This window comes from Echiichthys vipera (assembly GCF_963691815.1).
Source record: "Echiichthys vipera genome assembly, chromosome: 7".
In the NCBI taxonomy this organism is placed as follows: Eukaryota; Metazoa; Chordata; class Actinopteri; order Perciformes; family Trachinidae; genus Echiichthys; species Echiichthys vipera.
Genome location: NC_139832.1, coordinates 9,630,827 through 9,653,635, shown reverse-complemented (window position 1 = coordinate 9,653,635; position 22,809 = coordinate 9,630,827). Strand labels below are relative to the sequence as shown.

The 22,809-nt window shown below is 42.2% G+C and overlaps 1 protein-coding gene across 1 annotated transcript in view; it reads right to left on the bottom strand.

Annotated features, from left to right (window-relative positions):
* Positions 1-22,809, bottom strand: part of shank3a (SH3 and multiple ankyrin repeat domains 3a) — a gene marked incomplete at both ends in the record, with an annotated part of 142,191 nt that overhangs the window by 56,658 nt on the left and 62,724 nt on the right. Inside the window, 7 exons of the mRNA XM_083917471.1 lie at positions 1,778-1,801; positions 2,240-2,421; positions 11,092-11,261; positions 11,483-11,712; positions 12,580-12,646; positions 13,056-13,133; positions 22,110-22,226. Of these exons, the coding sequence (XP_083773597.1) occupies positions 1,778-1,801; positions 2,240-2,421; positions 11,092-11,261; positions 11,483-11,712; positions 12,580-12,646; positions 13,056-13,133; positions 22,110-22,226 (868 nt within the window). The remainder of the gene's footprint in view (positions 1-1,777; positions 1,802-2,239; positions 2,422-11,091; positions 11,262-11,482; positions 11,713-12,579; positions 12,647-13,055; positions 13,134-22,109; positions 22,227-22,809) is intronic.

Genomic DNA, 22,809 nt, shown 5'->3' with positions numbered 1-22,809 from the left:
CAGATTAGATGAAATGCATTATGTATCAAACCAAGGGTCATCCATCCCTAAAGGAAGTGGATTCTCAGGCCAAGCCTCTCTGTGTATCAGGAGGCCTGGTCATTTCCTTCTAGGACTACGGCACTAAACCAAAACAAGGTTTTTATATGGAACCTGAACTGCCTGGGCTTTAAGATGTTCGACAACCAGTAGACATCAATGACACATTCTTTGTTTATATCCCAGGACTACAGAAGTATAATGAATGCAACACAGTAATGGTTATGATGGTCAGTGTTGCATAGCAGAGCCAGATGGTTTACTTGGCTGGGCCATGGTGCTGGCAGCCATGCGACTGTATGCTTGTTTCCTGCATGGCCAACATGAAAGAACGGCAAAACACTGTGTGTTCACATTAGTGGAAGGGTTATGGATTCAGCTGCACCGACAGAAAAGCCAGTGACAGCAGATCCATTCAGTAGATGGAGGCCCACTGGCTGCTGTTGAGTCATCACATTTGCTATAACATTTGTGTCAACATCAGTATGCATCACAGTTTCAGACAATGCTGTATCATTCGGATTTGTTCGGCAAAAAAAAAAAAAAAGTCTGAATTGTTGTATCTGAATTGTTTATCATTGGTGTTAGAAAGTCCTTTGCAAGCAACAGCTAAGTTTCAATAAAACAGAGAAAGTTATGTAAAGACAAGGTATCAAAGCATACAGGAGGAGGTCCACTGGTTTTTAAGGTAAGAGAAGCTGGAAGACAGAAAACATAGGAAAGGGTGGGAGTACTTCACTATGTACTGTATATAGGCAGAGAGAAGAAGTGTTTCTGAGAAAGTGTGTCTCAAGAACATGTTATGTCACGATATGGGAGTCGACTGCGTGACGGTGACGAACTGATGTGGAGACGGACCCCCAGAAGGAGATGGACTGGAGGTAGTCTGAAAAACCAAGGTACCGAAACTACCGTTATATGACCGATTTTAGCCTACAAAAGGTGATGGTTAGGGTAAGGCATGAAAACCACTTGGTTAGGATTAGAAAAAAGGGTTTGGTTTGGTTTAGCATGTAAACAACGGCCCAGGAAACGAATGCTGCTCGCCCAGGTGAAAGTCCTGTGTTTTGGGACGTATCCATTACCCCAACCTACCTCGTTGCGCGGATATTTGCTGTTTTATACTATGCCTCCTGCTTCCTCTACGTGGAATATACTTGCGATAAATATGTGGAATACACATGAATAAATACTACAAAAAATGCATGAGAACAGCCTGGTCTGTGTGTGTTGTGGTTGTTTGCACAAAATCCAAATTGAAATTCCAAATTGACCCTTAATCTGTACTTCCTGTGCATCTGTAGATCTGAAAGAACATGAGAGGTCTCAGCATGGCCTTTCGGAGGACATGAGGGAACTGTTTCCATTAGACTAATGTGGGTTTGATCCATGGTGATGTATGTGAAGTGGCAGGATGCAGGGTGTGGGGTCAATGTGGAGCTGGGTGTCTGTGGACAGGTGATAAGAGGAGTGAGAAAAGCAGTCCAAGGGGAAAGCACTTTCAGAGAGAAAGAAGGACACAGTGTGTGTATGCATACCAACAACCAACAGCACACGGGACCTGTTTGAATTTGCATGCCCTCTCCTTGAAGTAATCACAGATTTATACTGAGATTGCACACATATCTCAAGTGGGTTCAAACAGGGCCAGGAACTAATTGCTACACTGTAGGTGCAGGGTTGACACACTGGAGTGTATGGGAGAGATACAGGGTGAGAAAAATATTATGGAGTTTACCTTCTACGTCATTACAGTCATAGTCTTGAGTGAAGCATGGATGGAGACAAAAGTATACACAATAGCACATGAAAGCAAAGCCACGACATCTTGTGTAGAGCAGAAAACAGCACATTTACGAAGTGGATGAAATGATAATTCACAATGTCAAGCTCAAACGACACTGAAATGACTTCCAGGTTGAACAATTACATACAGTAACTGCTTTGCAGCCAAACACATGGTGAAGTAATGGTGCACTTTGTATCTGAGAAGTATGAGAGCATAGGAATGACTTCTCTTTTATTCTGCAACAAACCCAGCTCTGACAGTCATGGGAGCCACATGTAGCCATGAACTCTACAGGAGATCCTAAACATGACTAGTGCCGATGAAATACAGAATATTAATAGCAGTTATAGTTAACAGTGTTGGTTAAGTGAGGGAAATAAACATGCACATAAATAATAGCAGACAACCTACCTTTGACTCTCTCTCCACGGTTGAGTTGGATCTCTCCCTCCCCCTGTGGCGTGTAGGGCTTCACCACTATGAAGGTACGTCCCGGGACAGCACTGTAGAGTTTTCGTTTGGGCCCGCGGGGGCCCATCAGCGCCGGAGGCGTGTGATGAGGGGGGCTTGGGTCTCGCTGCACTGAGCCAGGGCTGTAAACAAACACATATGTTACTGTGGTGATTCCAGGGAGCTGGTAACTGAAGCCTGTGGTCACCGACATGGTCGTCGGCGGGACAGCAACCCGGTGACACCCCCTAGTTGTTACGCTGGCAAGGGAGGGATTCATAAACAAGTGCAAGTGCCTGCCGATCAACAGTCAACAGTCAGTGTTCCATGGGAGAGTCATGAGAGGAGAGAACACTCCTCCCAACCCCTCTCTCCTCCTCCCCGTCTTCTTATTCACTCTCCTTCTTTAACAGCAGACAATATCCTTCTTGCTCCCTTTTACCCTCTCCTTCTATCTCTCCCCTCTCCCCCACATCCTAACCGAGGTAGAAGCAGAAATGTTTAAGGATAAGAGGGACTGCACTGTTTCCTTCTCTGTGTGGGTCTGTCAGATCCGCCTGGAAGCCTCCCTTAATCAAACACATCCTGAGTTGGGGCTCCAGCAGAAGCCTCCTCCAGAATGGGAAAAAGATCCCTGTGTGTCCCCAGCTCCAGCTGCTCCAGGCTGGGTTACAGATCCTGCCTCGTCCTTGGGTCCTGGTGCTGGTGCTCCTGCTGTGGAGGAGAGAGGCTGGGTCTGCTCCCCGACTCCCGCTCCTTCTCCTGGGAGTCCCGCCGTGTCTGCCTCTCCTCTCCCCTCCACCCCTTACACACGCACACTGGCTCACACACACTCACACACACTCTGGCAATGCTGCTGCTGCTACTGCTGCTGCTGTGCTCCGTGGCTCCCCTCCCTTTTGACAGCCTGCTCACACTCACACACCACAAGCCTTCTATGTGCATTCTAGCTGTGCGTACAGGCAGATACACAGACAGCCCCCTCCACTCCTGCTAACATTGCACCTCCGCTAGCATGGCATACGCCACCACCAGCATGTTGCTAACACATCGATGACACTTGCATACACACTATAGTCCCAGAGCCCGATTGATCTCCTCCTGCCTGTCTGCCTGCAAGCGTGCATGCGCCATGGCTCCCTGAGGCAGTGTGTGTGTGTGTGTGTGTGCATGGTGTGTGTGTGTGTGTGTGTGTGTGTGTGTGTGTGTGTGTGTGTGTGTGTGTGTGTGTATGTGTGTGTGTGTGTGGTGTGTGCGCGTGCAGTGGGGCTGGTGGCAAAAAGCTCCAGCCCATTTGGTTTAATTGTTGCTCCTCCCTTTTTCCCTTCGCCTTGAATCCCCTCCTTCTTTCCCTCATTCTCTCGCTTCCATTTCACCCTCTTATGCCTCTCCTTAACATTTCTTCGCATTGCATCTTCACTCTCTCTCTTTCCTTCTCTCTCTCTCTCTAGCGGTGAATTCTAATACAGCAGCGGCAGAGCTCCGCCTAGTCTTCATTCATCCCTACCTTGCCACCACTGTGTAAGTTGCATTCAGAATTGTTGCTTGTGTACATTACAACTTGATTATGAACTGGGCCTTTGATGCTTTTCTCTGCAACATTTCCTTGAAAGACTAGAAATCTCTAAACGCCTTCATCCCTGTCTACACATTTTTCATCCTCTTTCAGTCTATTGCCAATCCTCCCCCGGCATGTTGTATCAGTCTCTTTATAGCCACCATTCTTTCATTCACCTAATTCTAGTCTCATGTGCCCTTTACACTTCTTTCTTTATTCTTCTGTCTACCCCTGTCCTCATTTCAAGCCTTGTTTGTCTCTTTCTTTGCCCAACTCTCTATTGCTTTTCTTGCTTTCCCCATCTCACAAAGCCTCTTTCTCTGTCCCCCTCTCCATCGAAACAACGGCTTGCTGACGGCTTTCCAATTACCGCAGGGACTGAGGGGCCGAGATGGCTGCCGCATGTTAATGTCTGAGCCCCGGCACTGAACGTTAGCAGCACACACAGCGGAGAGGAGGGAGGGCTGGAGAAACAGGGAAATTAGGCTATGTCAAAGTGACACAGAGAGCGAAAAAAAATTAGATCCCTTAAATGATATCTATTGCAATAGCACAAATCCCACTCACACACCTCTGCCACAGCTTGCACGTACTGTGAGGTTATGTACACAGCTTGACCTCAGCTGCCCTCTACAGTTGAGCTGATGATGGTTGGGGTGACTCATGTAATCTATGTGTCAGTCAGAAGGGAGGGGGGGGGAGATGGTTCCTGCTCCCTTCTCCTCTTATATACACACACACGTATGTTGCATCCGGTCTTTTAATGACCTCTTGTGGATTTTGTTCGATAGTTTACAGGCTAAGGCTTAAATTGGCAAATACTCTTTGCTCCATTTTTAATAAAACTACTGAACCATCCAAACAGATCTGTAAAATGTGCTTAAAGTTATTTTATCAATTGTATTACATTTCAACAATATTATTTCTGCTCTCTTTATATTTACAATGTAAGATTTGATCATGTTCTTCAACCCTATACAGTCTAAGTTACTGTTGCAAGCATTAGTATCTTGGTCTACCCACGAGTTTGTAATATTTCAGATTTCCCTTCTACATTATAACATATCCTCTCTGGCTGTAATACAGTTTAACAGCCCACTGGAAGTGTCTACCAGGAAGCTTTGTACAGTCACGTTGAAATTAGACCAAATGAGAGCAAAGAGCAGACTCTTCTTTGTTGTTATAGTGACCAGGAAGCTTTAAGAAACAGTTCAAGGATTTCTAATTTATTTCTCATCTGTGCTCAAGAGGGCTCTTAAAAAATATTGTTCTTGCTTTTCTACAGAGATATATGTCTTGATATCTTTGCAAAGGATTCATTCTTATTTAAAAATATCTGCAATATATATATGTACAAGCATGTGCTACATTTGCATCCACTTTTGTTCTTGCATATTCTGATTTGTTGTATCTCTGTTCCCCTTCATCGCTTTAACTGTGCCTCATTATAAGTAGCCTCTATATGATACAGATGTAAGATCCAATGTGCACACACACACATATACACAGCTCTAATGCAGGCTATTACAAAAGCTCCATCGTTTCCAAGGACACCAGCCCTGCCTCTGTAACGATGGAAACTGTCAATAAAAGAAAAGGAAATATGACCAACAAATGCATGAAAGTCACTAATATGAACTTGGATCTCTATAGCAGTCAATTTGTCATAAATCATTAGTCTTAAATTATATGAGGTATTGTCCTGACTATCTTCTCTCTAAATTCTCATCTCTCACATTCTAAAAACATTGCCCTACAGCTATTAAATGTGGTAGTTATAATCCAGTTTACACAGACCATGCTGACCTTGACAGACAATATCTTTTTATTCTGCATAAAAATTAAAGGGATATAAGATCAAATAAATTGCAAATAAAATAATAAAAATGCTATTCTAAATAGTGTACAGTGTGTGGGGGTTCCAACTTTTGTGTAAATGCTAATAACTATATCTTTGAAACATGATTTTTGTTTGGTCTGAAAGAACAGAAATCCAGACAAACTGTTCCGTTTTCTTTACATTCAGTTGTGAACCACAAGCAAATAATGTAGATTTTATTTTTAAGTACAATTTGTGCAAAATGAAGAGCAAACACTCTCTTCGTCTGTGATTTTAAGAATGAGCCACCACTGAGATTATTCCAGATCAGTGGCCCTTATCAGAAGTCTTGAGACAATAAGCTGAGTATGTCAGCTATCATCGATGCTTGATTAGGATCAATGTGACCACTGAAGACAGGTTAGCATTTAAACAGCTCAATAATGAGTCTAGCTGCCTCAATTTGGAAGTCAAAATGTATGAACTGTCCACATAACTCTGAAGATGCAACTGCAAATGTCAAAAAAGGCCATTTACAAAGATCCTATCAAAATAAGCAGCTTCGGTGTAGCATTTTCTCACATGACTGCCTTGCCTTCTCAGGTAAATGGCTTTTTCCTCAAATAGCCCTGCTCTCTAAGGTGGGATGAGCACATTATAAACAAAGTCATAATCAGCATCACATTTTGCATCACCATGATCATCAGGGTGCCCTTCTTTTGCTGCACTTGAATGAATATGTGCTCTCTCATTCTTTCTTGCGTGATGTGGGAGTGTTTATGGCTATCAATGTGGAAGTAGAATGTGTGACTCATTGGGCAGAACATATTAAGGTCGTGAACAGCAAATCTGTTTTTTCGCAGAGACTTCACCATTATAGCAAAATTAGAAGAAAGGGTCAAACTGTGTGATCAACACCTCACCATTAACTCAACCTCAATCTGAGAAAGGGGAGAGTAAACAAAGAACTGAACACTGACAGCATTCATATGATTTGGCATCTTTTTCAGTACAGTATTCACATACACTAAAATACTTGCTTAACACTTTTCTGTGGGTTCACTTGTCCTGATTTACTGCATTAGAAAATGTATCTAAGTGTATGGTGTAAATGAAGTATTCCCTATTATGGGACTTTAATGACCAAACCATAGTCCCATGGCTCAAATAGCGTACACTGCTGCTGGTGTATCTTTGTGTTTAGCAACAGGGCCAATGTCTGTAGACCGTTGAAAAGTTCTAAAAGGCTTTAAGTGCTTTATGGACTTGAAGAAGGCTTTGACAAAGTCCCTCAGGGTGTGTGGAGGGAATATGTGGAAACAGGGTCTTTCTTTGAGCCACCCAGTGCGTGAATACTGCTCTAAGAGAGTCATTAACAATTTACTCCCAATCAAACTGAAGAAATGAATATACCTTATTGTTTAGTTCATAAGTGAGGGTAAAACAGAATCTGAGATTGACAGGTGTATCGATGTGGTGCCTGCAGTGATGTAGGTGTTGTACTGAACTGTTGATGGTGATGAGAGAGTTGAGCCTAAAGGCGATGGACTAAAGGGGGTTGAACTAAGTTCCAAACGTCACCCATGGTCATGAACCCGGGGAACTAACAGAAAGAAGGAGATGGTGGATATATGAAGGAAACATTGGTTTCCTTTGCAGACTCTCTGGGCTCACCCCCAGGGACAAGGTGAAGGGTTTAGATATGCAGAAGGAGCTCAAAGTAAAACCTCATGGGCACATCAAACTGGAGGAGACCCCAGGGCAGACACATAACATGCTGGATGGATTACATATCCAATCGAGCCTGGGAACGCCTTGAAATCCTCCAGGAAAAGCTTGAGGATGTGTCGAGCAAAAGGGACATCAATGCTACCATGTTATCCTACAGCTACCAAGACCTGGACCAGAATGAGTGGCAGACGATGCTAAAGAGAAGTTAACGTAACTAAGCTACTGGCATGTTACGGTTCTGTGCCTGGAGGAGCCTCAGCCATTTGTAAACCATATCCACATTGTTTTGATGCATTCTGACTTGTTAAAGATTTACTGACTTGTTAACCAGTTGCATATATTGTACATTTCTCTAGGACTCTACACTCCATGCCATGACTGCATTGTTGAGTTATTGTGTATGACCACATAGTTAACTGTTAGCCTATCAGCATCACCCTCTGACACAAATTATGAAATGCACAGACTGATACTACTGTGTCCTCCTTTGATATGGATTCTCCACAGGTGAAGCAGAATAAGCTCAACTCTTCATATTCTCCTCCTTTTACTACCTATTCCTGTCCTCCTTCTTTCTCTGTGTAGCTCAGCCCTTTAGCTGTGTTAATACACCATGGATAATCTACACACCAACAGCCATTGGTGTGACTAATGCAGAGAAAGAGGGAGGCATTTTGGGTCAAAAAGAGGTGAGGAGAACAGCAACACACAAATAATTGAAAGGTTAAGGGAACAGGACACCCTCATGTTTGGCATGTTGTCATTATACATCACATGAGGGGTCATGATACAGCACATCAGCCGGTAATTCACAGTTTCCTGCTCATTGCACCACTAACTACCACAACAAACTTATAGGACAACATGTTTCAGGTAACATTGTGTGGCTGAATCTTCATTCAAAATTACGCATTGGCCCTCTATGTCAAATTCTTCTCCCATAATATTAGATAAAGCACTATGACAAGTGCAAAGGAAGTTGGTTGAAAATGTGAATTCTGTGTTCACCCAGAACTGAAGTGTGACACACTGGAAATGGAAAAGATAATAGTTGGTATCATCTGCTCAGTAGCATGATATTTCTATCTGGCAGCTTCCAAGCTTTTCTTCCAAACTGAGACCGATAACTAGGTCCTAAGGTTCACAGCTAAATATCACAATTTCTGACAGTGGCAATGTCGAGACAGTGTCCTCTTGATGAATCATCTCTTTGTATTGACAGCACATTGTGGTAAGTGGCCAATTAACCTCTTTTGACACGGACAAATTTGCTTTGTTCTAAACACGATTCTGTCACATATTATCACCCAACATCAAGTCTTATTATTATCAGTCAACTGCATCAACTGGAGAGATTATTACACCCACAATTATATGCTTTTATCTTTCTTGGTGAGCTTTGTTTTTTTCTTTTGTAATCTATTCTTATTAGCCACCCTGACCTAGCTCTATCCTTTCTATTGTCTCCATCTAAACTTTCTGTTGAAGTCTGGCCAAGCTATTGAACCCTGGCAGCACTGCACACATGCACTGAGGAGGAAGTGATGGCGAGTTCCACAGGAACTTGCTGGCGTCTGCCGTTGGACAGGCTGTTGACCGGCCAAGCTAATTTCACACTCCCCTGGTACCTATAATGCCTCTAGAGTTACCACGGGCATAAACAGAAGGTCAGAGAGAGGAACAGAGAGAGGGAGGGAGAAATATCAGAGGGAAAATATTCAAGGACAGCATCAGTCTCACTTGGGTGCAGGTTCTGGCCATGGAGACCAGCTGCTCGTTTTGGGCTTTTTATACATTCACCTCACTCTAATGCTTGGTGGAAGGGTAATGCACACTAAAGAACAAGGTCTCAGCTCTCTGTGAACAGAAGGTCATTTAGGCCAGGACACAGCAGACCTACTAAAACTGCTATCCTCCTTTTTCTCTTTCCCTTTCTCTTTCTTCGCTCTCTAGATAATCGACTTTGTACAAAATGAGCACAATGGAAGTGGACATTAATGCCAATGTAGTGGCAGATATAGCACCGAGTTTGTAACCAAAATGGAGCATAACATTTGACAGGAAGAGAGGAGGATGGGTAAATACCCCAGTGTGAATTTGTTAGGGAATTAAATTCACTGTATATAATTAGATTTAAGATTGTGGAAACAATGCCTATACTATATGATTAAGAGTTTTAGGTTCTATGTGATGTGATGTGATGGGACTTGTGCATGTTACGTGATTTAATAAAGGCTGTTGACTGCACTCTGGCTGCAAACCATACAGTAGATTAATCGCACTGTGTGTACATGTTTGTGTCTGTGTTCGAAGAACAATATGAGAGGTAGCGAGACGTAGAGGAAGAGACAGAGAGACAGTCTTTGATGGATGGAGCAAAGTGACAAGAGAGTATTAGCGGGAGAAGGGAGTACGGCTGGAGCTGTGTCTGTAATGCAATTCCCCTGTCAGACTATTTCACACGCACGCACACACGCACACACACACACACACACACACACACACACACACACACAGAGCGTGTGGGATCCAGGAATCACATTAGATGTGAGCAGTACGTAGGTGATCTCCCTCTGACATATGATCATAATAAAAAGCTTAACAAACCAAGTGTCAGTAAACCACTGCAATCTCTTGCTCCGAGATGTGATCAGAGCCCTAGTTTACTCTGCAGTTTGTTTAATGGTTCAGTGTACAAAAAAGGAGATTTGTTCCAGCACCCCTGCAGCACAACTACATGTGGATTTATGTATCAATCGAGTGACAAGCTGTTTTGAACTGAGTGGCCCATCCAATGACATTACTCATAGCTCTAATTTCATATGTGTCTTCTGTCTCTCAATCTCTCTCTCACACACAAACTGGTATAGAAACACATTCACAGCTTGGCAGCCTTCAATTGGTCCCAATGGTGATCATTATTAGCGGCTTTCCATCTGTCTATCTCTGAACTGTGCAAGCACCCATGCACAAGTGGCTATACATACACGCACACGCCACATGCAAAAACTCAGACAAACACAAACAGAGATTATAGTATGTAACTTGCTCTCTGTCCTCCCAGCAGGACAAAAGTTGTATTTCAGTTTACAGTAGCTTGTTACTGAAATAGGGCTGTTGTCTTTACCAGACACACACTGTGAAACTGACCAGTGTCCTCATAAGCTGATGGGAGCACAGGACACACAACAGCTACCCCAAGGGCAATTATAACAATCCTCAATCAGCCACTATAAATCTATACATTTTCATATTCAATTCCCAGTACATGCTTCATACACATTGGCAGGTTGCATGTACTGTGTCGGCAGGAAAACGACTTTCATATGAACCTGGGATTGATGCATGAATAAATAAACAAGATTTTGCACTGATTGATGTTATGTCATGTTTATCACCAGCAGCAGACGGTAGCGGATGGAACAAGATGCAGAATGCTGCAGGGTGACTAACAAATGATTCAGACACATCACATGGGGATTTTTGCTTTTTGAAATGCGGTTTGAATATCAAAGGAGGGGCTTAATCTAGTAGACCAATCACAGATGATCTATTTAAAGAAAATAGCTACCAAGACTGGTAACTGGGAGACATAAATTCGGAGCAGAAAGAAAGAGATTTCCTTGTTAATAAAGGTCTCCAAAAACGACGAGTGATCACAATAACATCCAAGTTTGAGGTGAAGTCAAACAAAATCTTACAGACCTGAGTCTTCCACGGTGGCTGTGTCCATGAGGGTAGCCATGGCTGTGGGACCTTCTGGGAACTGGCCTGTCCTCTTCATGCAGGTGATGTAGCGAAGGTGAGCGGGAATGGGAGGATCTGGAGCTGCCTGTACTCTGAAGACTGCTGTCAGGGAGCTCTCCATGACGGCTCTGACAAAGAGCAGAACAAGTATCAAATGTACATGTTGCATTTTTGTGTAACAAATGGACCTAAACAACAAAGGCACCATATAATGAGATTATGCTAAATTGCTTTTCTATTTTTTTTCCTTGGCTTGTTTTGTCTACTGCTAAAATGTGCACCTACACACACACATTCAAGAATTCAAACACACCTACAAACGTACATAGCAGCAATAGTTCCATCTTACCTCTCCAAGGCTACTGTGCTGCTGCCCAAAAGCTGGCAGGCTGCGCAGTGAGGGGACAGGGGAGTGACCCTGACGGCCACGCATTTCTCTGGGGGCTTGACCGTGGATGTGATCATGGTCTCCATTCAGGTTGTTGTCACTCGCAGAGCGGAGCAAGGAACGCGGAGAGGGTAGGGGGCCAGGCGTCATACGTCGACGGTTGGTGTAGGAGGGGGTCTCCCTAAAAGGCACTGAGAGGAGAAAGAAACACTTGTGGCTGAGAGCAGATCTCAACAGACTCAACAAATCATATGAGTGAACAGAATGCTTTGATAGGGAAATAACTGCATGTATCTCAAGGTCACTCACAAATTAGTTTGAAACATGTTTTTACACGGCTTTGTTGAGTATTTGATTTTGATTGGTCAATTATTGCATCGTGCCATTTGTTATTTCTGAATATTTCTGACAGCTGCTGTGTATAACGGTCTGATGCTATGGAAGATCTGCAGGAACATGTTCATCAATTTTCAGGAAGAAGTCTGGTCAAGTTTATGTCAGCTGTTGCAAAAAATGTTTGATTCCATTGAAGTAAATATTTTGTCTAAAATGATTGATTTCTTTCGTAAGTTACCATACCATGTAATGTCTAGGGAGCTGGTAATTATTACCAAATAAACCCCTTCAGAGTGATACAAGACTGGTATCAACCTGCCGGGGTTACATTCTCAACAATGACCAGCCAATGAACAGACAATCAATGATGATAGATAGATCATTTAGATAGATACTCAGGATGCCATTACTCCACTATATCTTTATACAGAAAAAAAAGTTGTTTGCTGCATTTTAAATAATTATTTAAAATGAATGAACCATAAATTCCCAACATTACATTTCACAATGTAGAAATTAGCTATTACATCCTGTCTACACTAGATGGCAGAGTTTTCCTGTATTTACATGTGACAGAGAAACTCAACTCAGCAGGGATGCAATATACCCCTGAAACCTTCTCCACAGTTCCTTTCCTTCATCTCCCCACACCTCTGTATAGAACCTGTAATCACTTTCCCTGAGCTTCCTCAGGTGATACACCACCACTGCTGTCAACTTACCAACATCTGATGCTTTGTGGACCTTTATGATTTCAGCCAGATCAAAGTTTCCTGCTATAATAGCCACCTAGAGGTGAAAAGAGAGGAGTAGGAGGAAGGGAAAGGGGCGAACACATAAGAGAAAAATCTGTATGTGTGTGTGGCAATGTTCTGGGCACTGTGTGGAGCAGCCTGCTTTATTGCATGTACGAACAAATTAACTTTGATCAGCACAGGAAGTGCCTATGTCAAATTAGTATGGACATCATCAACCAGAAAGGCTGGAATTTAGACAGCAGACCACACTGGTAAGCAAGAGGGGGATGGGTGTAGTTATGCTGCTTATGTTTTTAATAGCATAGCATCAGCATAATCAATGTAGCAGCATTAAGCTGTGTAAGACAAGGCATTCAATCCATTCAGCTCTGACATATCAAAGATGTAAGGTACAATAATATACACAGTAACATGCCGTTGTTCTTGGATACCACACATACCTGAAAGGCGGTCTGGCTGTTGTAGTTCTTTATCTCTTTATTGGCCCCCCGGAACAGGATAACTCTTGCACAGCTATCCTAAAAGACAACAGAGAGATGTATTGTATGTGTTTGAAGTTTTTAAAATATATGTATATTTTTAAATAATAACAAATATTAGAAAAACAAAACTTTATATAATTTAGACATTGGTTTATAAAGTTAATTATTGTGTGGATTACAATTGTGCAATTTTTCGCAACCTCCCAAACATAAGATTATGTGGGTTTGGGTGGAATATAGAGGTGATTTAACTGATCACATTTCATGATGAGGTGATAAAAAGCAATCCTTAATCAAACGCTGACACTGTTTTTGACAGCCGTCTTGACTGTAGGTGACTGCTGTTATAACACTTGCACAGTTTTAATTAGAGTGAAGAAATTAGTTGAATACTTCTTTTTAAATAACACCCTTTCTCCTACCCATTATACTAGCAAATTAAGTGCAGACAATGCTTTCTGTCTCCCCTCGCACACATACATTCCTCAAGCCCTGTGCTGACTACAAAACTTTGAAAATAAAAAAGTTGTGGTACTGCTCACATAAAAAAAAAAAAAAGTATAACTAACTGATTATAAGATTATTCCACTAGAGAAAAGTCCAAGACTGAATTCAATAACTGCATTATTGAAAGAAAATCATGTGAAAGGTCAGTGAGGGCAGATTGCTGCAAAGACGATTCCCATTCCAACTGTAATGAAAAAGGCTTGAAATCTTTCAAGTACAAACAATGTTTCACAGTATGTTTTACCAATATAAAAAGCTTTTCACCCATGTCAAACCTGATGGTGTATAGCAGCTGATTTACACCTCTGTGAAAAAGGAGAAAACAAAACACACACTGCATCAGCTCTGCAAAAATAAGTGCCTAACATATATGAAACTCTGGAACCACAACCACTGTACAGTATAGCTTTAACTCTTAACAATGTCTTAGTCTAGTGCTGTAGTCAAGTAACATTAAATCAAATGATGAGGGTATAAAGACATTAGTCTCCAGACTTCAATTTAATACCACTATAATTTTACATCATATCATCCGGCCCTAGTTTCTATATATGAACATCTTTTAATTACAGTAAGAGGGAGAGCATGAAAAAAGTAGGGACCCAAGAGGCTCTGTACAAATCACGAAAGTTTGCTAGTGAGTCGTAAGAATAGTAATTATAAAAGGCATTCAACGTAGAGCCTGTTAGCGAAGCAATGGCTAAACTGTAACTAAAAGCAACATTTGGATATGAGAATGTAGGCTAAAATTAATTTAATACAACACGTCACAACACATTACAACAAGCACAAAACAGACATCCTGGTTTACAACCACATGTTGCTCTCTCTTGGGTTCATATATTGTTTGTGTGTAAATGAGCACAGGGCCCTCTGGCAAAAAAAAGCCAAATTGTAGATTGATAGACATGGTAAGTGTCCATGTGCTGGCTGGCTGAAGGTCGATATGTAATTTAACAATGAGAGCAGAATTAACAGGACCGGCCTTTCTCTACCATCAGTAAAATGACTCCCGTGATTCTCACTACTGAGTCACACATCCAGGAACATGAACGCACAGATTAATTGAACATGTGATTCAGTTCATAATGCCCATGTGATTTCACTCATCAATCTAGATGTAGCTGATGAACCACTACTGTATTAGACCAGATATATAAGGTTAACACCGATGCCCTGGAGCACCCTCTACTGGTAAGAGGGTAGCTATGTGGGTGCTGTGTCTGATTGACCTCAACCAATAAAATGACCATGGTATCAACTGGGACACAGAAAACCTGCAAAAGCCTGCAAAGTCCATGTAAACATAGATGAACATAGGTGAAGACATGGGTGTATTTGTAAATGAAGTAATAGTTATGAATAATGCATGATTACTCTTGCAGCTAATGGCTTATACAATCGCTAAGTGTCTTAAACACCTCAAAACCTATATAGATAATCACCTACGGCTGTTAGCTTAGCTAATTGATAATCCCCCATACATTATACACTTGCATGCACAACGCACAATACACACACACACACACACACACACACACACACACACACACACACACACACACACACACACACACACACACACACACACACACACACACACACACACACACACACACACACACACACACACACACACACACACACACACACACACACACACACACACACACACATCTTACTGCATAATGAGTCACATGATCACCATTCCCAAAGTAATTTAAAATGTGAGGAGCTAACTGTGCACAACCTTGGATGTTTTATTTAGACAGATCTGTGAGTGAATGTGCAAATGTAAGTGCGTTTGCTCTTCTCCAGGTTTAGCAACAAAAAAATTAAAAGATTAATCTGTTGAACGACGAAGTTTTGAAGTAAGTTATCCTGGAGAATACATCATGGCTGAGAGGAGTGTTAAAGGAATGTGGATAAAAACTGTTATGGGGTAAAGAAAAGAGAGCTATACAAAGACTACTATACTTGAGTAAAGCACAAATGTGTACATTACTCGCATCAAGCTGGAGGCAATTTTAAAGAATGACATGTAGCACAGTCTATCTGGCTATTTTAGAACACAGTTGTGACAAAACAGCCCAATGAAAAGTGTTTCATAACTTGTCTTTACCCATGGATCGTGTTAGAACAAAGCCAAAGTGCAGTAACAAGATCCTTTAAACAATAAAAAATTGCTTAAAAGTGTGTTTGCTGACATTACAAAAATAAAATAAATACACTAATAAGTTCAATGCATTTGTTTCGTTTTCTTCATAAATAAAATTAGTTTATATTTAAGGTGTTCAAGGACAAAATCACTAAACAACCAAAAAAGGTTGCATTATAATGGGACACGACAACAGACAGAGGGAGACAAACTCACACAAAAGGAAGAGGGAAGAGACTGGCCATGACGCAGCAGACAATGTGACTAATTGTACTGTGGGTTGTACTGTCAGGATTTCGGTCCTGTCAGTCTCTTCCCTCTTCCTTTTGTGTGAGTTTGTCTCCCTCTGTCTGTTTCTCCCTGCATGTGTCTTTCCCTGTGTGTTTGTCTGTTGGAGCTGGTAGGCGTGGTTCCGCCCAGCTGTGGCTCGTCTCCTTTGTAATAGCAATGGATAAAGAGCCAGATGTGACCCATGTCCGGTGCCAGACCGTGTTGCTATCGTGGTTTGTGTCTCTCGTTTGGTTGGCTACCTACTTTATGATCGTGTTCCCTTTCCGTGTTGCATTGATTTATGTTAATCGTTTCTTTATTTCTTTTGTTATAGTTTCCAGAGTTCCTGTTATCCACCACCCGTTTGTGTTTCGTCTCCTGATCCCCGCGTTTGGTTTACCCCTCGTCTTCACCCGGATCCTGAATCTTACTCATTGACCTTGTCTGCATTTGGGTCCTGCTCCTGGGAGTTATTCCCCGCACCGTACTGTACTAAGATAAGAGATCCACACACACATATGATATTGGGGGGAAGGAAATACCACAGTGAATACACTTTTGGACTGTGATGGATATCCATCTTTAGCAAGTAATTGTTCTGCTCAGATTCAGTCCTCTCAGACTGTGTTGAGAGTTAGGATGTATTCAAATTTCTTTGAGCTGTTTACAGTGTCAAATCTTTTTATTGTTTGCTCTGACAATCAATATTTTCTGACTCTTGAGCTCCTGCAAAGCTTCCTAGCCTGAAAGCGTGTTGTGTTACTTTGACAACAGGTAACTGTAAGTAAGTAGCATGTCAGTCGCTGTGGCATAACGTATCATACCTGTGCATATTGCAGTAGTTTTCAATATGGTGATTTTTATATGCATTGCTTTTTTTCTCCAGTTCTAGTTAATTTAATGTAGTGAAACAGTCTCAAAAAAACATTTAAATAAATATTATATATGATAAGTGAAAAAAATGCAGTGACACCCACACTGTACTAAGCTCATCCGGTGCCCCTTTTACAAGCTTCTGTTGTTGTGTCTGTGTCTGGTGTGGATGCCAACAGCATGTTACATTCTTAAATAACCAATAATTAAAGGTTTGAGAACCTCAACAGCTGAGTTGTTTAACGTGTGCCATTTACAGACATCTTACACTGTTTTGCACAGATGCATAGCACACACAGACACGCACACACATACGCGGAGGCCAATTACCCTGTAGGCCATCTGTCTTGCTCTTCTCTCCAAGGCTTCCTATAGGAGTTCATTAAAAAAAATATTTCCAGTAGTCCTCACCGTGGTTTGCTAGATGTGACTACATTTGCTACACAGGAATACACAGTGAGCTAAGTCAAATACTTTATAGTAATGACGTGGGTCAGTCATGTGTAAAGAGTGTGACAGATGGTACCTCTCACAGCCATGTTTATACAGTGGAGGATTCATTCTCTCATTAGAATTGAAGGGGCACATTTCGCATCCTCCACTGAACGTAGAGCTGTTTTTTTTTCATTGGATTGTGACTAAAGCACATAAAATCTGTTATTTAAGGCTGAAGCACTTTAAATAAAACAACAGGTTTAATTTGTATAAGTATTGTAGCATGAAATACAGTGATACTTCCTCTATACAGCTTATTATAGAGTCATGGAGTTACAATGATTGCATTGGTCTGACTGGTTTGAACAGTTCTGTGTGTGTCTTGCGCTGCCTCTCTTTAATTTCCCTCACCAGTTTTGTCCCACTTGCTATTGCCTACTGTGTCCTTTCCCTATCATTCAACCAGCCACCTCCCATGGATCTGTCTGCCAGGTAAAAGACCCCTGCCATGTCTTCATTCCCTGCTGCTGATCACATATGCCATTCTAAAGGCTCAGTAAGTAAATGTTATTAGCCATCTAGAATCCAGCAATCGTATTTCCAGACCATTGATCAAGCTTATACGGTTGCTGATTATGTTATCTCTGAATTCATCCACTTCCATTCATCACTTCTTCCATCGCCATGTAACTGTCCCTCTTTTTCTCTCCATATGGATATATCGATCTTGGCCACTGGACTACTAGGCTCCCAGTCAATTCTACCGGCCCGCTTCTTTTCCATAATGGTACATAATCATCTGAGCAAGGCCTGTTTCAAGCCTGCTGGAACCCTGCTAAGAGAGACTGTTTCTGGGATCAATCCGCACAACGTGGTGTTCGACCTCCACTGGCAGGATAACAGCCATCCTTAGCAGTGGAAGCACACAAGAGCTGGAACCATGTCCATTACTAGACTGTACTCTTACAAGAAGCGCTACAAGTAACTGCAAATTAAACTATTCATCCATTCCCTCTTTGATTATATTCACTCCCTCCACTGAGAAGTGTTACATGTAATGACTTCAGTCATGTGGATGTGTTACCAATAGCTTGTATTAAGTTTTGATGCTGATCTTTCAAGACTTATGTCTCTCTCTCTCTCTCTCTCTCTCTCTCTCTCTCTCTCTCTCTCTCTCTCTCTCTCTTCTCTCTCTCTCTCTCTCTCTCTCTCTCTCTCTCTCTCTCTCTCTCTCTCTCTCTCTCTCTCTCTCTCTCCTCTCTCTCTCTCTCTCTCTCTCTCTCTCTCTCTCTCTCTCTCTCTCTCTCTCTCCCTCCCTCCCTCCCTCCCTCATGCCATCAAACTGATCCCGGCGATGCAGTGGTCTGTGGAGGAAGCAGGGTTAACTGTGGGAAAGGTGGTGGGTTACGGCAGCATTAAGTCTTCCTCCCGCATGAACAGAGCGATTGTTATCTTCCTGAAAAGGTGAACTGGGGGAAGAGCGAGGCTCTGATGGTTGGGGAGGAGCTGGGGGATCGGCTCAGGCTGCCCGGTAGCCTACACTGGAAAAGAAGAGGACTCAAATATCTAGGGGTCTTTCTGGGGGACAAGACCCATAAAGAGAAAAACTGGAGAATGTTGTCGTGAAGGTGAAGGGGCGCCTCAACAAGTGGAAATGGCTTTTTCCAAAACTTCATACAGAGGTCGCACCCCGATCCTGAACAACCTGGTCTCGTCTATCCTGTGTCGATCCCCCAGTTTCTCTCCTGGCAGAGGTACAACAGGTTTTAGTTGATTTCTTTTGGGACAGGATGCACTCGGTCCCACAGAGTGTCCTCTTCCTTCCTAAGGAGGAGGGTGGCCAGGGCCTGGTCCATCTGAGACATTTAAACAGCCTGGGTCTTGATTTTAATTTGTTTTTAATGAATGACGGAACGGTCCTTTCAACATCTCTTCCTGTTTTTTATAGTGTTTTTATTGTCTGGAACCTGATTAAAAAGAGAGGCAGCAGCAGGGGACTCCTTCACTGGCTGCTACAGGAGCCCGTCCTGTATGGGTCAGTGCTGTACCACCTGAGCTGGGCAGGACCTTCACTGACCAGGCCGCTGCAGCCTGCAGGCGTCTCCACGCCGGGCTAGGTGGTGGAACCGGCCAGCCCCAGCTGGAGGACCCTACTGGGCTGGCTGATAAGCTGGAGCTGAGATCCAACAGGGTAATCAAAAAAGTGCTTGACCACTGGAGAAATAAATTGACAGGTCAAGACACCCTGCTTTTAAAACATTCACAGATAGATCTGGAGGACCCTTTTCCTGCCACTTTTCTGGCTGTGGATTTTAAAGACTGCTCTGGGCCTCTGTTGGAGGCAACACACCCGGTCTCCCTGGAGGGGGCCTCGGGTAAAACTCTGTACAAACTGTTGGTAAAAAATATGAACAGGAAAAAACTGATGGACAGACAGGCACTCCTTGGAGGACTTTTTTAGGGCTGGACCTGGGATCCAGGCCTCAGTGGAGGTCTCTCTACAAGCCTCAACTGTGCAAGAGACACGGGGACTTACAGTGGATGCTGCTCCACGGAACTCTTTTGTGGCCATGATAAATGATTCTGTAGAGGACAAATGCCCATTCTGCGGATTAAGAGAGACAATTTTCCACTGTTTTTATGAGTGTCACCGTCTGTCTCTCTCTCTCTCTCTCTCTGCAAACCTACACACACACACACACACACACACACACACACACACACACACACACACACACACACACACACACACACACACACACACACACACACACACACACACAAACACACACACACACAAACACACACTTGCACATGTTTTTCATTTGCTCATATGCAAAAGAGAGAGAGAGGGAGAGAGAGAGAGGGAGATAGAAGTAAAGTGCTCATTTAATGTTTATGAACTGAGCACTATTCTCTATTCTCCAATGAAGGTGCAGAACAACCTCTTCCAGAACGCGCAGTTGCATGTTTGTCTTTGAGCAGGTTCTATCCAATCACACATCCAACACACAGGCACACTAAACCTAACAACACTCATCGTCTTCCCAGGAGTATGCTGGTTTTCACTGCCCTCATCTTCCAGTGTCCTTATGTACCTCTCCTGATATAGAACACATTCATTCATATTTTAAACTCTATGTATTTCATTCCTGTTGTCACAGCTTTATAAGACCCTGGAAATGACATTATTACTTTATAAGCTGCTACTACCATTTCTGGTATAACACAGAGTGCGATACAACCATCATCTAAGGCAGTGACAATGCCCTGACTTAAGAATTGCCAGGATTACACAAACAGTTGACTTTTGTGGAAATAATAGAAAATGACTTAAAAGACGAGGCTGGAAATGTTGTATATTTTTCTTATTGCCAACCAATCCTATATGAAAGAAGAAGAAGAAGAAGAAGAAGAAGAAGAAGAAGAAGAAGAAGAAGAAGAAGAAGAAGAAGAAGAAGAAGAAGAAGAAGAAGAAGAAGAAGAAGAAGAAGAAGAAAAGACCACAATGAACACAAATTATTCCTGTAAACAAGCAAAGCCTGATATAGCATATTCCTCTGTGCTATAGACATTTATTGTTGTCTAAAAACTACTGAAAACAATAGTGCACTCGATGACATTCATTACCACTAATATGTAGATTATTTTGTGTAAAAAAACACCGTTCTGCTGCCGTAAATACTCACTGGAGCATCAAATGTGTGTTATTACGCGGATTGAAAATAGTCCCCAACAAATACACTATTTATTTCTCTATGAGTCACATTTGCTTAAAAACTGAAAACCTTCAACAGGATTTATTGACAGAAATATGTAAAACAACGTCAGCCTTATCCTTTATGACCTGCTGTACAAATGGAAAATTATTGGAAATGCAGACCAAGGTAAGATCCTCAGTGCTCACTCATGAATGACAGCTTGAGGCTGTCACTGCAGTACAAAGAATCAAAGCTGATCATTTATCCTTACGGAGGACAGCTCAATGATTATTCACTACCCACAACTCCCACAACTCCATACAGCCCCTGTCTGACACTGAACTGAGAAAGAAAAGAGCATCGAAAAAACAATAAAACACTGTTTGCTGCTTTCATCTTAATTGCATGGAGGCAGAGTGTCTCTTTGTGTGATGGAAACCCACATGACACAAATATCTCTGATCTTTTGGCATTTTGGTGCCACTCTCCCACATAGACCACTTCTCTTCAATGTCCCCTTTCAGTCCATTATCATAACAGGTAACAAATACAGTGGAGATGATGACCAGGTTAAGGACACCTCTGCTTCAGCCTGCTTTTCAAGTACAAATAAGTGTGCATGTACGTGCACACACACACATATGAAGAGGGGAAGAATGCTATCCTGCAAATGCTATCCTGCAAATCAGGCCCTATACAGTAACAACAAGTCCCAAGTGTCCTCGAGCAAGACATTGAGGGTTCAATGCTGCAGCACAGTGATTGTTCCTACAACCCTTGGAGGACAAGCAAAAGCTGATGTGCTTACAGTACTTACTATAGATATGAACATAGTTACAGTACATAATGGCCACATATAAATGCTACAATCTGCATTGTAAGCGTTTTTGAGTCATTCTTCATACAAGGTCTATGCGGCAAATAGATTATAGACAAATACGGTATGGTTTAGGTATGGTTATGTTTAGGCAACTAAGATATTTGATTAAGTTTAGGGAAAGATTGTGGTAATGGTTTATTATTTTAGACCACACTCCTCAAGCACACAAGTATTTTAACAACTGGTACCTGGTTGTAGAGAGCACACACATGCAGGGCAGTGTTTCCAGATGCATTCTGGGCGCTCATGTCAGCTCCGTAGAACAGCAGATGTTCCAGATGCTGCACGTGGCCATAGCGGCATGCCTGAAAGGACAGATTCATACATTTACTCTTTCTACATAATGCATCCTTTTTTACTTATACAGTCAAAAGCAATCACACAGTGTCTCTGAGATACTGAAACAATGTACATGAGCAGGAAAATGTATTTTACAGTCATATTTACTGGACTGAGGAGGAACAAGAAATTAGCTGTGTAAAAATGTGACAAAACTGGGATGGATACGTGTAACGTACTGTAGCCAAATGACTCAGCAGCATATTGTGTTTTTGTTAGCTGATCAATCTCGTTGAAGAATGAAAGGATGAAAACAACATGCTACACGAACAATCGAAAGCTTGGCTGCAGCCCCCTTTGGCTCTGGTTGTTCGGCCAAAACCAGACAGATTTAATGTAACCTACCTCTTTCCTTTGCCACAAAATATAGTTAGAGTAGTGATTTTTTTTTTTTCACAATCTGTTCATCTATATTTTCCAAAAAGAACAGATAAACAACACAATAACATTTGTTCAATACAATAGTGATAGAGTAAAGGGGAGCAATGAGTCTGGTGTTTTAGCTTGATCATGCTCAAAGACAAAATGCAGCCCAAACCAGTCTACAGA